Source organism: Calypte anna, chromosome 17 (genome assembly GCF_003957555.1).
Source record: "Calypte anna isolate BGI_N300 chromosome 17, bCalAnn1_v1.p, whole genome shotgun sequence".
Classification (NCBI taxonomy): Eukaryota; Metazoa; Chordata; class Aves; order Apodiformes; family Trochilidae; genus Calypte; species Calypte anna.
The window spans coordinates 4556085-4575433 of NC_044262.1; the positions used below are offsets into that span (position 1 = coordinate 4556085).

The 19349-nt window shown below is 39.9% G+C and overlaps 1 protein-coding gene across 14 annotated transcripts in view; it reads left to right on the top strand.

The window, feature by feature from the left end:
• Positions 1-19349, top strand: part of SPTAN1 (spectrin alpha, non-erythrocytic 1) — a 47666-nt gene continuing 28317 nt past the window's right edge. For 6 of the 14 annotated variants that reach the window (XM_030461004.1, XM_030461010.1, XM_030461011.1 and 3 more), the window contains exons 1-14: positions 3325-3375; positions 9098-9337; positions 9960-10085; positions 11966-12106; positions 13211-13357; positions 13972-14105; positions 14811-14955; positions 15050-15204; positions 16387-16522; positions 17059-17160; positions 17611-17748; positions 18177-18287; positions 18641-18718; positions 18896-19051. In XM_030461004.1, coding sequence (XP_030316864.1) covers positions 3343-3375; positions 9098-9337; positions 9960-10085; positions 11966-12106; positions 13211-13357; positions 13972-14105; positions 14811-14955; positions 15050-15204; positions 16387-16522; positions 17059-17160; positions 17611-17748; positions 18177-18287; positions 18641-18718; positions 18896-19051 — 1842 coding nt within the window. In that variant the 5' untranslated portion in view covers positions 3325-3342. Of the gene's footprint in view, positions 223-3324; positions 3376-9097; positions 9338-9959; positions 10086-10966; positions 11036-11965; positions 12107-13210; positions 13358-13971; positions 14106-14810; positions 14956-15049; positions 15205-16386; positions 16523-17058; positions 17161-17610; positions 17749-18176; positions 18288-18640; positions 18719-18895; positions 19052-19349 lie in introns of those variants that run through there. The other 8 variants (XM_030461003.1, XM_030461001.1, XM_030461002.1 and 5 more) reach the window with 5 other exon arrangements.

The window sequence follows — 19349 nt, forward strand, 5'->3', positions numbered from 1 at the left end:
ATGCGCTGCCGCTGCCTTTCGCCTGCTAGGCTCGGGTGGGTGGGGCCCTTCCGTTCCTCCCGAGTCTTTCCGAAGCCCTTCGGCTCTTTCCGCTGGCCCGGAGACCGTTCTGCGGCGCTTACGTCACCTCCGGGCCGCCCTATAAAAGGGCGGGCGCAGGCAGCGTGAGGCGTCCGTGGCGGAGGGCGCGGAGCTGGCGGCGGAGACCTGCGCACCGACCCGGTGAGGCGGCGGGCGGGGGGACGCCGTATCCCGCCTTCACCCCACTCCCCCACCCCTCGCGGGTAGAGAGAGAGATTCCCCACCTCACAGAACCCCCCCTTCTGCTTTCCGCTGCTGCGGAGACAGGTGTAGGGGTGCGCGCTCCCCTCAGCCGCGGGGGAGGCTGAGGCCGCCGCTCTGAGGCCAGCGCTGCCTCCCCGGGGCGCCTCAGCTGCCCCTCGCTCTCGCCCTTCCCGGCGGCGGCCGCTGTTGCCATGGTGGTGGGGTTTTTTTGGGTTTTTTTTTTGGTTGGTTGTTTTTTTTTAACCCCAGGGCTGGGCCGCGGCGGTACCCGGGGGTCTCTGCTGGGCCATCGGGGGAGGGGAGGGAAGGGTGAGGGAGCAACCCCGGTCGCGGCGAGGATAAAGGGCAGGCGGGCAGGGAGCGGCGGGATCCGCCCTGAGCAGCCTCGACCCGCGGCAGGAATTTCATTCAGAGCCCTGGGGAGGGGATAAACAGGCAGGGGGATAAAGAACAGTGACAGCGAGAAGCCCCCCGCCTTGTACGCCTTTTCCTTAGTCTCTGTCCGGTAAGGTTTGTGGTAAAACCCTGCCGGCCCTCCCTGAGGAGAAATCCCGGGAGGTGGGAGACACAACCCGGCGGTGTGCGGTAACCCGGAGAGGGGATTCACCGCACAGCAATGGCTTCCCTCAGCTCCACCAGCACAGCCCTATCCAAGGTCAGGAGATGCAGCAAAGTCTGTGTGAGAGGAGAGAAGACGAGGGGAGCGATCGAGGGGCTGGGTGTTCAGTGATGGCTTGAGAAGCCTGTCTTGAAGGAGATAGTTATCTCCGTGAAATGCCGGACACAGACATTAATTGCACAACGGAGTTGTCCAGCCAAGCAGGAAGACATGTAAAAGAAATTATCCCAACCTGTGTGCCTATCGTAATATGTGTCATTCTGGTATATAGGTCAAGCACTATGGTTTCCCTCATAAAAGAGTCGGGGGTTTGTTCCTCCCCTGATTAACTTTTTCTGAAGAAAAAAAAAATCGAAGTAATGAGAGGCAAGTTGTGCTCAATCCATTGCCCACATACACCTTATGTGGTTACAGTGATATGAATATATTGCTAGATCATAAAGATATATCAATAGCATAATCATTTGTTCTGATATTTTCAAAAAATCGTTATTATAATTACACTTTTTCAGCAGGTTCATGTTGATTGTTTAGGATTTTTGGTAGCTATTTTGTCATTAACCAGCTATGTGTTCCAGTCTAAAATGTACGTGACTATTGAGCAGTTTTTCATACATATTTAAATAGGTTCTGAAGAACATTTGTCTCGAGATGGCGAATGAACACATTAGGAGAGGGGAAGAACAACTCAGCCTGAAATGGTTCTGTATCTTTCTGGAAACAAAAAAAAAAAAGCAAAAGCATTTTATTTTGGCATTTTGCTTTCAGTGATGTGCCAGAAGATTCCAATGGCTATTCACTGAAAGGCCTTGGTCAGGGATTCAGACTTGTTCAAAACAAATATAAATCACATTGTGTGATTTTTATGCATTTAAATGCAACTAGCAGTGAGTTCTTACCTTAAATATTTGTTTGTCCTTATGTATAAATTGTGCAGAGAAAATAAGAAAAGATGGAAAATGGGGTGCTTTCTGCTGCATTGGGTGCAGGCACCGTAACTGTAGCAATGGAATTGTTAAACTGGAAAATGCTTGAACCAAGATAGCAGGTTACATTGTTCACTAGAAGTAATTTGTTTCCATTCTTGGTGAGGGAAAAAAAATCAGTATTGTTCAGATTGAAACAACAATTTTATTTTAAACTGAGATTTTGATGTTAGGCTTGGATCAGATCCAGAGTTAATGAAGCTAGCAAACATTTGTGATTGGGCTTAATAACAAAAAAAGAGGTAGCAAGTGACAAAAATGTCAGATGTCAAAAACTGTCTTTTAAGCTTTTTTTATATATTTTATTCCTGTGTGGCAGGTAGGAAAAGCCTTAAATTGCTTGAAGCAGGATCATACTCTTGGTGTGAAATTGCTGTTTCTTTATTATTACATTTATAGCTAACCTTAGTAACCTAATGCAAATAGCTTAGTGTCTTTGCTGCCTGATTTTTGTCTACTTAGTGTATCTATGAGGCTGTAATTGTTTTATCCAGAAATACATTGCTTTTGGGGACCAGCGAATCGCTTCCCCTGTGCTGGAGGAAATAAAATGAATTCCTTCCTTTTCTCTGCTGTGTGTTAGTATAGTGTGGGAGTTTGTTTTTTCCATTTGTCCCTGGAGTGTAGGCAGCAGCAAAACGGGGTGGAGCAGACTGCAGATGCTGCTGATGGAGCCTGCCAAGCGCTCTGCTCCCCTGGCTGACCGCGGATCTCATGGAGTGCCGAGCTGCCTTCTCCCTGCTGCAGCTCAAACACCGAGCCCTGCAAATACAGGAGAGATATGCACTGGCTCCATCAGGAACAAAGACACACAGCTGCAGTTCTCCATCAGCTGCTCCAGGGATTGCTGATGGGGAAAGTGTGAGGTTAGGGGAGGCAAGGAAATTTCTGGGTGAAAATTCAGTGGGTTAGGGACGCTTAACAGCTGCATAATTGGCCTTCTCAAAAAATACCTTCTGTTGCAGCTGCTACTAGTCTGGGATTTTTACTGTGGTAATTGGAAGTAAAAATCCTTGTAGATACTTACATTCAGAATCTTTGTACTGAGTTTGTCTTTAAATTAAGCCACTCCGCTTGATTATGCTGTAGCAAGAAGTGTCATATGCCAAGCCCAGATAATTTCCTTTACTTTCTGTGTTGACCTTCAGATTATGGTAGTTTGTTTGGTTTTTATTAAACTAATTGGAAAGGTTAATATATACCAAATTAATTAAGTTTTCCTGTTAATATTTGTAACCTTTTTTTTTGCATGGAGAGGTCTCTTGCTTGCAATAGCTTGTGTAACAATAGTGCCAAATTTTATGTGTCCAGGAAGCAAAAGGGAAGTATGAAGTGTGTACTGTGACAGAATATGTATTTAGAAAAAAAAAATCAAGTAATATCCTTGTTCTAGTCATTAGTTGAACGTTATCTTGATTTCCCCCTCCCTTTTAGACTCTACATTCCTCCATCATGTTGTCATCGTTTCGTAAAGTCAAAGTCCAGGTATTTTTACATAATGCATGAAATGTCATCGCCATACTTGCCTGCCTTTATTGCATTTACCTGTTTGACACAAAAAAACATTTGTTTGAGAGTTTGTTTTATATAGCAGGTGCTTTATTTGTACTTCAATGTCAAGTCTGATCTGCCTTTCCTTAATACTTTGAATTTCCTAGTTTCTGTCTGTGATGCATGATGTGTGGACATTTTATAATTGTTGCAGTTCAGTGTGTTGGGGTTTTGATGTAGATAAGTTTTCTGAGAGATTTTTTTTTTTTTAAATACATGAGCAGTATCTTTTTACTTACAGCATCTGAAAGGCAACCATGATAATAGTTTACACTGTAGAAAGTTATGCTTTTGAACTGGGCTTTGATTCCTGTTCCATCCACTTGCATGAATTTAAAATCCTTGTATTGTAGTGTAACTGTTTATATATCCATGTCATTTTGCACTCAGTGGTGGTAAAGTAAATAGAATGTTTTAGACCAAACTTCAGCTGAGTAACACAAGGAACCAGATTTTATTTGGAAATTGTAGTAATGTTAAATGTGTGTACTGCAATTAAAATTACAATTAAAAGATTACAATTGGGGATGGAAAAAGCTAAGGTTAATTACCTAATATCACATTACTTGGAAACTCTGCATTTCTGCAATGCAGTCAAGGTAATTTGCTTTCTCAGGAGTCTCAGCAGAGCGCAGTCCTTGCCAGCCCTGCATAGTTTTATGAAAGGTCTGTGGTGATATTAAAAACAACTGAAAGGGAAAGGGAAAAAATAACCCTTTATACTTAAAAGCATCATATTCACATAGGCAGTTCAACTGCTCTTATTTGAACAGTGGAATTAAACATTTAAAACTAAATGCCTAGAAATTAGCAGTTCTTTAATTGTATCTTCTGTACTTGAAAAGTGAACAGTTAAGGCTGTGCACAAACCCTCTAATCAGCCTAAATCACTAGCTTTGCAGCCTGCTTTAGTTCAAACATAATTTACCTTTCTTTTTCCCTTTTAATGCTATAGTGTCTTTTGCCCCTGTAATACGTACTTAAATTTTGGAGCTTGCCTGATTTTTACCTGTGCTGCAGTTAATCTGTATGAGTCTCTGGCATTAAGAAGTGGCTCTAACACATCTGCAGCACTTGACTTGATTTTCTGGTTTGGAATTCATAGAGGTTTGAGGCTGCAGATAACCTTCCTTAACTGAAACCAGGAATATTGGGACACAGGTTTCTGCTGCACATAGTCCACCCTTAAATTTTCTCTCTTTTGGTGGATTTAAGTTCAAAACAGACCAAAAGACTGGGCATAAATTTTGACTCAATAGTGTTTTACATCTCTAGCATAGGCTATGTGATATGCCATCTTTCAGTTACTCTCTGTAACACAATATGCTCTTACAGTTCCCTTCACAGGAGCAGGAGCCAGAGCTGTGCATACTTTTCAGAGGGATTCTCTTTTATTTATCTGCAGTACTAGTACATACTAACTTAGCACTAAATTAAGCAGCTGTGATGTTTTTCTGTTAGAGACTTATTTAGTGGCTTATTTCTTCCCTAGCATTTTGAGGAAGTTATAAATGGGAGAAATGAAAGTCGGAAAAGCATACGTTTCTTTTTTTCCCTTTGTCCTTTCCTTTTGAAGGTTATTCTCACATCCTAGATTAGAATTCAGATTTTTTTTTGCTTAGAAAGATCAGCAATACATTCCTGTCCCCCAAGAGGGAGGTAGGAGGGCGTAGCCAACATCAGCTAAATGTTCTTTTGACAAGACTTACAATTATTGATTAAAAAAAACAAAACAAAAGCCTCAAGCTGCTAATGTGTCTGTACCTGAGCAACAGGGAGTGTTTTGACAGGGAAAGAACAACTATTCCAGGCTACTGCTAGTGTCCCATGTACTAAATGTATCATGGATTCATAGAATAGCTTGGGCTGGAAGGTAACACACATCAGGAATTGTTTAAAGAGAAAGTACTTATTTTACTATGTCTGAAGAGAAATTAATTTTTTAACTACATCTTAAGATAGTGATCTTTATATACTGACATCTGGTTGCTTTTTCAGGCAAAGGAGTGTAATTCAGCTTTGTGTAACTGTTTCTAAAATACACTAAAATCTGCATAGCACTGAATGTATTTTACACTGGAGTTTTTAAATCCCTGAAAGTGTGTTTTGGTAAGAAAAATGCTGACAGCTCTGATGGGTGTCTGCCCTGGTGGCACCACTGTAATTCCTGTTTAACCCACCTCCCTGCTGCTATTTCCCAAACTTCAGTGATGTTGCTGACATCAGAGTTGTGGCACTGCAGTGTCTATAAATACCTGCAGTTGTATATTCCCAAGCAAATTTTAGTCTATCCTTTTGTAAAATTTGCATGGGGATGGGGAAGGATAATTATTTCAGGTTGAAGGATGGAAGTCATAAGTCTATTTTGGGGTAGTTTTGTCCTAAATGGGCTACTTTTTTTGTTGGCTTTTTTGTTTTTAATTATTGAATGCCACTACAATGATACAGTGCAAAGACCCATTTGTTTTGGGGTTTTTTTTTTTTGTTTTTTGTTTTTTTTTTTAGTTAGACATAAGCTGTTGAGTGGTTACTGGAATTTAGTCTTATAGTGAAATTCCTTCAGAACAGTTGGGATCTGCTGGTTTGGGCACATTTGGGCTGTCCCAAGCTTTGGACAGCAGCTGGCCAGGGCTGTTCCTCCTGCCAGCACCTCCTGGAAGGTTCCCTCTGCCCCAGGTTCTCCCTGCCAGACCTTATCAGGGTCGGTGCAGGCGGCAGCAGCTACGTAGGGAACGTTGTCTCTAAACAGCACCAGGGACGGGGCTGTTTATCTGGGCATTCGTCTACGTCCCAATGTCAGCTTTTTTTTTTTAATTTTTTCTTTTTTTTTTTTTTTCCGTTTTTTTTTTCTTCTTCTTTTTTTCGTTAAAAACATAAAGCATAACTTCTTGTCGAAGGTTCTCTTGCATGGAGCGCACTTTGAAGGCTGCAGCTGAACCAGGAAGGTTTAGCAACATCTTGGAGAGCTGCTTTGTATTCGTGGGGGATGCTGCAGTTGGAGCATGCAAACACCGGAGGTTGACTGCATCACCCTGCAGCATCGGTGACTTTTGAGTTCAGAGCTCCCTAGTGACTGCTGAGCGTGCTCTGGCAGAGCACAGACTTGCTGACGTCAGCTGATCTGCTGCAGGAAAGAACAGTCTATTATTGCTAGACCAAAGCACTTCTTTTACAATTGACTAGCTGGACTTACTGTAGTTATAAAAGGAGCCTTTCTTTTAACAAATTCCAGCAAAAAGATGAGCCAGATTGCATGACTTGTGTGGAGAGAGGCAAACAAGCTACTAGGCTAAATTACAGGTCCTATTTGTTTGTTTTTTCAAAAGGTTAATACTTAAAAGAATTAATAATTTAATAATTTTAACAATGTAAATTTTTAAATAATTCCAGGTGATTTAAAATTGCTTGGTCATGGGGGTTATATCCAATACTGAAATACAAGTTGACAACAAAAGACTGTACAGGGTTTCAAAGTCTAACTAAGATTTGATTATCTCTCAGCAATGCTCATAACCAGAACAAGAGGAGGAACAGGCTCCAATAGTGCTGTGCATTTAGACTCACTGCTACTTTGTTGTTCCCTAACACAATTCAGTTTAAAAGAAGTGTTGTCAGGATTCAAATACAGTGTGTCAGCACAGGAAAGGAAGATTTTAGCAATAACTTTCTCTGCTGGAGGAAAAAAAGCTGTTTGAAACAGTGCTGGGGAAAAGCCAGCTGCTTTCTCAGGGAAACATCTGTAGCTGAGCTAAGTTACGTGCAGACTTTTGATCTTTTAATACTCAGATACACTAATCAAGTGGAACCTTTGGTACCACTGCCAGATAAGACCTGGAAAGACTGGTTGTTTAGTTTGCTTTTTTTTCCCTTGTCCTCTCTTGACAATAATGAGGGAAATGCCCAGGCCTGGAAGAGAAAGCAAAGCTGAATTTTCTTTCCTTCCTTCAGCTGCCGCAATGCAGTTGGGGCTCAGAGTTCACGGGAGTAACAACTGCTGCTGGAATTGCTGTCCTCCCGCAGGGTGGGACTGTTGGAAGAGAGCTCAGGAATGTGTGAATTCACCCCCATATGTTCCTTTCTATCAGATGGTCCCTTTAAAAGTGCTTGGAAACCAAACAGAAAACATGGCTGTATAGATCTCTCTCCAACCTGTAGAGTTTGTCATGCAATTATGCAAGATACATGTCTAATGAAAGCATGTGACTCATGACTGATAATTTAATATTTAATGATGTATTTTAAGTGATTGCCCATGTCTTTTAGTGTGCAGTTGTAGACTGGGTTTCTTCCCTATTTCCAATAGGATTGATGGGAAGTACATTTAGCTTGATGCTTACAGAATTTACAGTAATAGCATTAGGAGATCTATACATGTAAACAATTGTGCATCAAGACATTAATTGCATATTTTTCAAGCAAGAGCCTTTGTTGCAACAGCTTCTTAATATGCAGTGTGTTACCAGAAAAAAAATCCAAACTCCAATGACAATAATGATAGTGCCTTCTAAATCTGTGTTACAGTTCTCTTCTAAGGCACAGATCTCTTCTCAAAAATCAAATTAATTTTCAGTTCCTAGACTTTAAAAAAAACAAAGTTTATCCAATTGTAATGGAAAGGAGATATAACAGTGGTCAGCTCTTTTCTGTCTTGGTGACAATAACAGTTTTTGGTATATCATAGAATCCTAGAATTGGCTGGGTTGGAAGGGACCTCAGAGATCATCAAGTCCAACCCTTGATCCACTACTGCTGCAGTTCCCAGCCCATGGCACTCAGTGCCACATCCAGGCTCTTTGGAAATAGCTCCAGACACGGAGAATCCACTACTTCCCTGGGCAGCCCATTCCAATGCCTGATCACCCTCTCCATAAAGAAATTCTTTCTCATCTCCAACCTAAACCTCCCCTGGCACAACTTGAGACCCTGCCCTCTTGTCTTGTTGAAAGTCGTCTGGGAACAGAGACCAAAGCAATATACAAAGGTTTTCAGCTGAAGTGGACAGAGAAGGCTGCTAGGTATACAAAATGTTCCTTGACTGATTTGTCTAAGGTCAGATCTGTGAAGCACTTTGAGCCTCTGTTGGCTTTTGAAAGGGTTTGTAGGGAGCAGCAGGGTGAGTTTGTAACTTTTCAGTTGTCTAAGAGAACAGGGGAGAGCTGTGTCACACACTCAGATGTATGTGTGTGTATGTATGCATAATATATAGATAACTATACGTATTTATGTGGACCAGTTAGCTGTTCTTTAAAGAACAATAATATTTCTTATATTTTAAATAAAATGTTTCTACATTTTGTATGTTGTACAGGAGACATGTCTGTATATCCACATATTTATTTGCACAGAAACACTTATTTAGCACCTGCATTAGACACTTGCATGCTACAGTTTGAGATCACATGGCCTTTATGTGACTGCAGCCACATTTTTCAAAAACAAGATGTTAAATGTCTTTTTAAATATTCTTTTCTCACTATATTCTGCTACAAGTGTGCTTTTATCTATTTTATATGTCTAATATTTTATGTACATACCTGCACGCATGGAGAAAGACTGTAAGCAAACCACATGCCCAGGCTTTCCTTTCATGGATCCCTTCCTACCCTACCATTATTTTATAATACAAACAAAATGTTTTTGGTTTTTTGGCTTTCAGAAAATGGATCCGAGCGGTGTAAAAGTGTTGGAAACAGCAGAAGATATCCAAGAGAGGCGTCAGCAAGTGCTGGACCGTTACCACAGGTTCAAGGAGCTCTCTTCTCTAAGGCGCCAAAAACTTGAAGATTCCTATCGATTCCAGTTTTTCCAGCGTGATGCAGACGAGCTTGAAAAATGGATCCAAGAGAAACTGCAGATAGCATCTGATGAAAATTACAAAGACCCAAGCAATTTACAGGCAAGTCCTACTGCCATTTTGTGTTTCCTGCACTGTTAATATTAGGGCGTTCCGGGACAACTGGGATAGACAGAGCAAACACGTAAGTGTAACTTGATCTGAGGGTGGTGAAGAAAGATGCATACAAATCCCCACAGCCTTGGGAAGTGTTCTTCAAAAGCCTGATTTTCTTGCTGATATAATTGGGATATTTCTAATAATGGATTCGATGCTAAATCACCATAGAAAATGCTACTTGGTGCAATGTAGAACAAACCCAGTTTTGTTTAATCATAGAATTGGTTGGACGTTTTTAAAATAAATGTGAATTAACTCATAATTTTGATTAAAAAGATACTTGTAGAAAATAATTTGGGGGGGGTGTGTGTGTAACTAGCTGATGGGTCCTCAGATATTTGAACACTCTGGTGTACAAGAGCAAACACAGTCATGAAATAAGTAAAATTGCAATGTTTTAATCTTCTTGTGAAACGTGTGGCACAGCTGTGATTTCAACAGTACTCTTTCACTGTTTGTTTGTCAGTAGTGTGTTTTATGCATGTTCAGTAAAAATCTTGATGATGAGAAATGAGGAGGGCTGTGCACCAAATCTCAGTCACATTCTTTGATGTTCTGCTTGCAGGGGAAGCTGCAGAAGCACCAAGCCTTTGAAGCTGAGGTGCAGGCCAATTCAGGGGCTATTGTTAAACTGGATGAAACTGGAAACCAGATGATTAATGAAGGCCATTTTGCATCTGAAACTATAAGAGTGAGTTTTAAACCTTTTTTTTTTTTCCTCATAAGCTTTTCCTTAAACACTTTGTGCTGATTGCACAGATAACTCTATAACTTTCTAAAACACTTTCTTTCTCTCTATATCTCCCAACCCCTCTAATGCAATAAGTTTATTTTTAAATTCTGTGGTAGATAGGTTTACATTGACAGTATGTGACTCATTATCAGTGTTTTTAAAAGTCTGAGCAGACTGTACATTTTAAGTAATGACTTGAGAGTTGAGAGTTATCTTATACTCCTCCAGTGCAGTCTCATTTTTATCTGCTTATGTGAATGTGTTTTCTCTCTTACTCCTGCACATGTGTGCACACACAAATATGCTCGTGCATCACCAGTAAACACTGTGTTCTGCATACCAGCCTCTCTAGGACTCATTTTGTTAAAGCTGCTGTTTCTGAGCCTGAGTCATTTCAATGTTGGTCATGGATGCATTTGTCTTTGCAAAAAAGTCACCTTTATTGTTGCTTAAAGCACTTTTTTTGTATAAAATTCAGATGCAGGTTAAAACTTTTCAAAAGGAGAAGACTTGTGAATATTTTTGTAGTGATCATCACAACTTAACAAATACATTCAGTGTTAACATTTAATTGTAAATAATATAGTGACTAAGTAGATATTTAATTTTTAAAAAATATTTTATATTTTTATATTATAAATTAATTATGTAATAAAAAACCCTAAATTAATTGTTATTTTAGAAATCTCATTGTGCTTGTATAATATTTACCACAAATATGAAAAGAAAAAAATGCTTTGCAGTTGGGTGACCTTAGGTAATCCTGTGTCTTAGCTGCTCAGTGTAAGTTGCTACTTGTGTTGTGTCTGGAGTAACAATTTTGCCTGTTAATGGTTCAGTCTTTCACGCCCTACCGGACTGCACAGCGCCCAATAGTAACTGCCACCCAAGTTGGCTCCCACATACGAGTAGGTGAAACTTCTGGCTGTGCAGTGCAACTTCTTCTTTTTTGCAATGTCTTCTTTCTTCCTTGGTTGACAGTTTGCATCACCCTTTTGGGCAGTGCTAGGAAAGGAGAGTTGGCTGAGCTCTTTCCTTGCCTGAAACCTGCCTGAACTTTCTAAACAGATTAAATGGGCACCCGCCCATGCTGGGTGTTCAAAAGCCTCTTTGGTCTGGCTTTCAAGTTTCAGATTGGATGAGCAAAGCACTATAGATGGGTGGAGCAGATTCTTTCCTGTTTTGCAAGTTGTGTGCCTGTGTGGGAGTGTGTTTTTTCTTTTGTCTCCAAAATTTATGGTTGTTCCCAACACTTTGGAAAGATGGAATACATCTAGAGAGAGACTTAATATTAAAAATAGTAATTACTCCTGCAATATTAGGTTACTGGACAATATATAGCTAAATATAGGAACTGATCAGTGCTAAGAGAGATGGTTAAGCTACTGCAAAGTGGCACAAGTTTGAGTGGAAAAAAACCTGCTGTCATAAATTAAAAGAAAGCCCAAAATGCAGGTGAGATTGACAACTCAGTTGTCTACTGTGTAAAAGACTAAACATTTGAACAGCAGCAAATTTTTCATCTAACTTCAAATTAGGATAGAATTTTAATCAAATTTTACCCAAAAATGTTTACCTCGAAATGTTACTTCATGGTTTAGTTTATGTAATTGTTTGATAGCTTCATCAGTTATGAACAAATGTTTAAATACTCAGTTTAGTGATTTATAATTATGTGCTGTTATACCACTTGCCATAATTTGAAAACTAATGACTGGAGATGAAATTATTTTGAGGTTTGTCCACCCTTTGTTTAATAAAATCTCTTAAGGTCAGGAAGGGAATAAACCTAATCCTCTCTGATACAGGATTCTGATAAGAGTATCCTATTGTTCTAGACTCGGCTGCAGGAGCTGCACAGACTATGGGAATTACTGATGGAAAAGATGAGGGAGAAGGGAGTCAAATTGTTGCAAGCACAGAAGTTGGTGCAGTACTTAAGAGAGTGTGAAGATGTCTTGGACTGGATCAACGACAAGGTACAATAATTTCCTGCCTTTCCTGTGTTCTTGGTGGGAAATTTGATGTGTCTGTGTGGAAATTTTCTGTTATCACTGGTAGAGTTCAGGTAATCACAGAGAGCTTTTAAAGGCACCCATACATTTTAGTTTATTGGTATTCCCTAAGCAGCAGGTGTGCAAATTACTATACCTTCCTTTGCTGCCACTTAAAAAAAATACTAGACTAGGGGGAGGCCTGCATGCTGGAGAGCATCCTTAAACATAGTCAATTCTTTATTTCCTTTGAGGAGACCTTTGGATTTCTCCTGGATTTCTCTACAATATGTAAAAGCAATTGTGTTTTATAAATTTTCTAAATTATCTGTTCTAGAAAGCAGCCAGCCTAACCAGCAAGCAGTTTCTACATAATTACTTAATGATTGGAATTCTTTAGTTATATATTGTAGGACATTAGCTGGAGGAGAACTATTGACTTTTGATTCTTTGAACTCTGAGGAAACAGACCACAAACCACACTATCAAGAGAAAAAGCCACAAAATTATCATGGAGGTTTTCTTAATGATGGTTTGTTAGTCTGTTTCACTGTGGCTTCCAACTGTAAACCCTGCATAACTGTTACTGAAATATGACTGCACTTTTCATGAAGAAATCATGCATCAGAAGCATACAGCAGATGCCCATAAAGAATCTAAAAATGTAAAATAATTCTAGTGACTGTGTGTACTCCAAAACAGCATGGGCAATTATTTTGTATTTTTTAAAGTTTGGTTTTTCTGTGTGTTTCAGTAATTTAGGTTATGGTAGTAGTGATTGTCATGCACAGAATGGAAAAGTTGTGATAGAAGAAATGCTTACATTCAATAACTTGTTAATTTTTCAAGAGCAACTAAAATGAAAAAATAATACCCTTAGTGATCTTGCATGTTTTCTGCAATCATGGACACATGCTGGAGTGGGGAAGAAGTGAAGTTTAGTGCAGGAAACTTTGTAGTTCTGACTTTAAACACACTGATTGTATCTGTCTTGGACTTGTTAATAATTAGGACAGTTTGCTTCCATTTCTAGCAGTGATTTCCCATAGGATATAATGACATTTACATTTTATTTTGTCATTGTGCTAGGAAGCAATAGTGACCTCAGAAGAGCTTGGGCAAGACTTGGAGCACGTTGAGGTTTTGCAAAAGAAGTTTGAAGAGTTCCAGACAGACCTTGCAGCTCATGAAGAAAGAGTAAATGAAGTGAACCAGTTTGCTGGCAAACTTATCCAGGTAAATACTCAAGTATGTTGAAAATCTCTCTTGGCAAGTCTGGTCCAACACAGCAAGCTTTTGTCTGGAACTTCCTCTTTTTCCCCCTGGTTTGCTAGCAAAGATTTTGGTTTGCTCTACATGTGCATAGATCCTTGGAGATACTAATCTTTAAATGGTCATAGTTTGATTCACTTGTTCTGCTAAATAGCTCAAGTAACTGCCTAGCTAAGAATGTTCCTGAAAACAGGGAGATTAGTGAAGAGAAACTGCTCTATTTGGGGTTAAATGCATTTCCCTTGGGCAACCAGGATTAATATATCTTCTCTTCTGATATTTCATCTGGAGCTTGATCAAGATGGAGACAGGGCAGGAAGCATTGCATTCCAGGGGAAAAAAATGATACTATTTACAGCCCTCTTCCCATTGTCTTACTAGTACACAGGGAAGCTTGAACTGCTACAAGAGTATTGAATGTTTATGTAGTGAGGTTTCAGGAAACCTATTGTGTGAACATCTGGAAAGTACAATCATTGTAAATTGTTCTCTTGAAAACCAGCAGTGTTTCAGAGTTTTATCAATGGATGTAACACCACAGAATATATGAAAATAGCATGGTTCTTTTTGCTCACTAGGAACAACACCCTGAAGAGGAACTGATAAAGTCCAAACAGGATGAAGTCAATGCGAGCTGGCAGCGCCTGAAGGGCCTTGCCCTGCAGAGACAAGGAAAACTCTTTGGGGCAGCTGAAGTTCAGCGCTTCAACAGGTATGAGCTTGGCTGGAGCTGCTGAAGAGAGGGGAAATTTGGATGTTTAGTGATGCATTCAGCTCTATACACTCATATGAGAAGACTACTGTTGACTGTTGTGTTTTTGCTTTACTCTTCCTCGTGACTTGTTGAACGACGACCTTGTTGTTCTAGAATTACTATAGAGCAGTGGTTCTGATTTAGCTTTTCAGCAATTGGCAGTTTTGTTTGCTCCTGCTAATGGCAATTCTGCTTCCCTTTCCTCTGGTTTTGTCCTGGATGAGCCTTAAAAATGGTGGGGGTTTTGTTGTCACATGGATGTCAGCCCAGTGTTTCTGTGGGTCTTTGAGCAGTGTCTTTCTATCCTCAGCTACAAAAATTGGAGATTTGTTGTAGTTAAGGAAAGGGTCAAGAGAGGAAAATGAACCTACAAGGTGATGGTGCTTAGTGGTACTGTAATTCCTTGTTCACATCTGGTGACACCATCTGAAAAGCAGTTTTTTCCCGGGTTTTGAGATTTTAAAAAGTAAATTTTTATGGTAGTGTTGTGGGGCTTTTTGTTGTTTTGTTTTTTTTTTTAAAAGATGATTGTAGTTGGCTGCATTTTTTTTATATATAAGGGTTTGTGTGCCAGTAGGTCTGGCGTAAGTACAGGAAAGCATCCTGTTTTCTTCCTTTTCCCATACAAGATAGACTGCTTTCAATTTGTGCTTTGTTTTGAAGGGATGTGGATGAAACAATCAGCTGGATTAAGGAGAAGGGGCAGCTGATGGCCTCAGATGATTTTGGCAGAGACTTAGCCAGTGTGCAGGCATTGCTGCGGAAACACGAAGGCCTGGAAAGAGACCTTGCAGCTCTGGAAGATAAGGTACCCATACGAGATGGGGCTTCCCTGCAATTCAAACACAGTAACCTGCTTGTAAAAGGCTGGAATCTTACTCACTGTTTGTGACTGCGTTTAGGTGAAGGCCCTTTGTGCAGAAGCTGACCGCTTGCAGCAGTCTCACCCGATAAACGCGTCTCAAATTCAAGTGAAAAGGGAGGAGCTGATTGCCAACTGGGAACAGATCCGAACTCTGGCAGCAGAGCGGCACGCTCGCCTCAACGACTCCTACAGGTAGGAATGTTGTAACACCAAATGACCTTCCTGCCGTACCTGTGACAGAGGGCTCTGGGGAGGAGAAGAAAGGGATGCTGTTTTCGAATTTTTTTGGATTCTGGTGTTTCCAGAAGCAATCTTGTTTACCAAATTATGTTTTACAGTAACTTCTTGTAAAATAAATACATGATAAATAAATACAGCCTTTTGGTTGTTCTCTGGATGTGTACTGCTTATGAAAATAAATACCTTGATCCTTTAGGACCTTTGCTTTTTCTCCCATCTGAGTTGACATTTTGAAGTACATTATCTGACTCTTATTTTGGGGCTTTTTTAGTAGGCATATTATGAATCTGTTCACTTTGAAGTCCTTATGATTCTCTGTGAAGAATAAAGCAGGGTATATTGTTTGATGTATTGTCCTAGATTAAATGAAGTACTTGTTTCTGTGATAGTTGCTTTGTTGTTGTAGGATTTGTCTTTGTTCAATCTTGTTCCTCTACCAGACTGGTTAGCCATGAAACATCATTTGTTAGGTCACTGTTGAGAAGCCATACTAAAAAGAAACCCTACTGCTGTGTTTACATCCTTTCTGGTTTAGTTTCTCAGCTGTTTATAGATGTGATGCCTTCCTTTGCCTTTCCTGTCATAATCTCTTCAAATCAATTAACAGCAAATTTGCAAAGGAAACAGAAACTGATCACTTCTGCTGATAAGTGTTAAGCACATGCCAAAGGCAATAACTATAAAGGCATGCTGAAAGGAATCAGAATTTCTTGGCTTGTTGTTTTACAGCTGAAGTATCTAGAGTTGAAACTTTCTGTCAGTTCCCCCCCACACAGTGTTATGGTTGTGACAGCAGCAGTCCTGGGGGTATCTTGGATCAGTGCTTGAAAACTATCTGATTTCTGTTGTCTTTGACATACAGGCTTGTAGTTAGGTGTATTCCTTCTGCTTTCAATATAATGTATAAGCAAAACATGTCTATGAGAAATTGATTGTGAATCTAGCATTTTCCTAACTTTAAAAGGCTTATTTTCTTGATTGAGAGCATAATTACTTATTGAGTATTCTGATTGCACTTCAGTATTGTCTTGTTTTGCTCCTATCTGAGAAGCATTTTATAACTTTTGGGGGATAAGAATGGAGAAAGTGTGCAAACAAATTATTCCCACCCATTTTTCCTTTTGCTTTCCCAAGGCTGCAGCGCTTCCTTGCGGACTTCCGAGACCTCACCAGCTGGGTGACTGAGATGAAGGCTCTGATAAATGCTGATGAACTTGCTAATGATGTGGCTGGAGCAGAAGCCCTTCTAGACAGACATCAGGAACATAAGGTACAACCAGTGTACAGCCAAAGCCATGCAGCAACTCTCAACAAGTGATTTGTGTCTCTAACACAGCTTCTCAGTCAGAACCAGGGATGTCATATCACTAGAATCATTCTGTCATGTAATTAACACTGTGCTAGATTGCTGTCATGATGTTTTTACTTTGTTTCTTGATAGGAGATACAGGTGTGTATTTAAGGATGTTTGTATTTTATGAAAAGTAACAAGATCTGGTAGTTAGACCAATGACTGGTTTAGTTCTCTGCTGTGTACAGTTTTCTGCTGTATGTAAGCAGAAAGAGTGCTGCTTAAAACCAATGTTTAGTTTAATTTTAATCTATGACTTTATACTTACCTTATTTTTATTGTAAGGTAAAATGTTTCATTCTAGTTTTTGTGCTAAGTGTGATGTATTTAAAGAGAGTTAAATATTTATCATGAAGTTGTCCAGATTGTTGACTGTTATCTTTAATAGCTGCTTTCTTATTCTGACACTCTTAATATAAATTTTGGTAACAGCTTATTTGTGTCCCCTTTCATAGGGAGAAATTGATGCCCATGAAGATAGCTTCAAATCTGCTGATGAGTCTGGCCAGGCCTTGCTTGCTGCTGGGCATTATGCTTCTGATGAAGTTAAAGAAAAGGTCAGTTGAGAGCAAGAGCTCCTAGAATAGTTCTGTATCTTTCTCTTGTGTCCATTAATTTAAAAGTTAAGTTTTTAATAAGACTATAAGCTACAAAGTATCATCCTTCTAGCTTAGGGGTCATTTTTTAAGTACTGTGTGGTCAGTTTCAAATATTATGAGTGGGCCAAAGGTTATTTTGCAGGCTGAGGCAGCAGGATGGTTTGCTGAAGAGTTGCTTTTGCATCAAAAAAAGAGCAGGATTCCATTAAATATCTCTGTGTAGATTTAATTTGCAAAAGAAGAGAGGAGAAAAGGCTCTCCTGATACGACAATGATATCAGTTACACAGAATGTTGTTTTCAGTCCAGTGTTAACCACGTTTTTAGAATCACTTGAGTTTACATTGAGAGGGACATGAACCAGCCTGTTAAATAAAATTATTCTGTCTTTCTCTTCACAATCCATTAGCTGACCATCCTCTCAGATGAAAGATCTGCCTTGCTAGAACTATGGGAGCTCCGCAGGCAGCAGTACGAGCAGTGCATGGACCTGCAGCTTTTCTACAGAGATACTGAGCAAGTTGACAACTGGATGAGCAAACAAGAAGTGAGTACATGACTCTGAACTCTCCAGATATGGTTAATTTTTTTTGTTTCTTTCTAGTCTTCTTCAGACTCAAAGAATTGGTGGCATGATGGTCACTAAACGTGCATTAGTGAGCAGGGTGCTGTGCAGTTATTTATCTGACTGCCCAAGCTGCTACAATCACTACTTCCAACTAATGCTGAAACTATAAAGTTGTGACTTTTTTGGTGTGTGTTAACTCTTCTAAAATGCTGTTTGAATAAGAAGTTAAACAGAATTACTCAGAACCTTGGCTGTTAGAGGTGTACAGGGAGCACCATCTCAGTATATCATCCTTTACTTTTCAGTAATATCATGGTAAGAAGCATCACTGGACATGCTTGAGTTGACTTGGAGCAGCTGAGCATGGAAACATAAAAATCACTGATGTGTTTTGTTGCCTTCTTTAGGCATTTCTGCTGAATGAAGATCTTGGTGATTCTCTGGATAGTGTGGAGGCTCTTCTAAAGAAGCATGAAGACTTTGAGAAATCCCTAAGTGCCCAGGAGGAGAAAATCACAGTAAGACATTTACATTAGGTGATCTCTAAATGGGCAAGAAATAAAACAAGTTAACCCATTGGCTGGGTGGGGCTGACACTGCTGGAGGATGACAGAGAAGGGTGGGGGTTTGCTCTGCAGAATTCATGGACCTCTGTGTGGAGGGATTGTCTCTAAAATGGAAAATAATGCAGAAGATAGGATGGGGCTTGGCTGCTGCTTCAGAGAGCCGAGTAACCCAGTGCTTGCACATCACGCACCACACATTCAACTTTTTGCTACTTTTACTGTGATAAACTTAAGAATTAATCTACTTAAGTAACCTTGTACAATTTCTGTTACACCAAGTAAATGGAAACCTATTTTCTCTTTAGGCATTAGATGAGTTTGCTACTAAATTGATTCAGAATAACCATTATGCCATGGATGATGTTGCTACACGCAGAGATGCTGTAAGTACCTAAAATGAGTTTGAACTCTAGACTTCAGATCATATCCTGCTTTATTATTTTAAATGGTATGAGTGCAATATAGGATGAGTGAGCAGAGCTCTCCCAAAAGTACACATACAGTGGTGGTTCTAACAAGCTTGAAGAATTTTAAAGCCTTTACTTTTTATTTCTTTTCAGCTGCTGAGCCGCAGGAATGCCCTTCATGAAAGAGCCATGTACCGTCGTGCTCAGCTGGCAGATTCTTTCCATCTGCAGCAGTTTTTCCGAGACTCTGATGAGCTGAAGAGCTGGGTTAATGAAAAAATGAAAACTGCAACAGATGAGGCATACAAGGTAAACACAAAGATGAATGTTGAAGTGATTTTAAGGCAATTCCAGGCTTAATGTAATCAGTCTAATGAAACGAAGCATCAGCCAAACTCTTGCTGATAGTAGGCAGTATTAATGGCAACAGAAGGAATTGTATTTCTCCCTGACCCCAAGGGGGATTTTCCCATCACACTGTAATCATGTTTATTCAATAGATCAGTGTTCTGATTTCAAAGGCATATTTTTGGCACCAAATCCTTTTGTGACATCTTGTCATGTATATGAATGTAGTCTAATTTTACAGATTCTTCCTAGACCTATA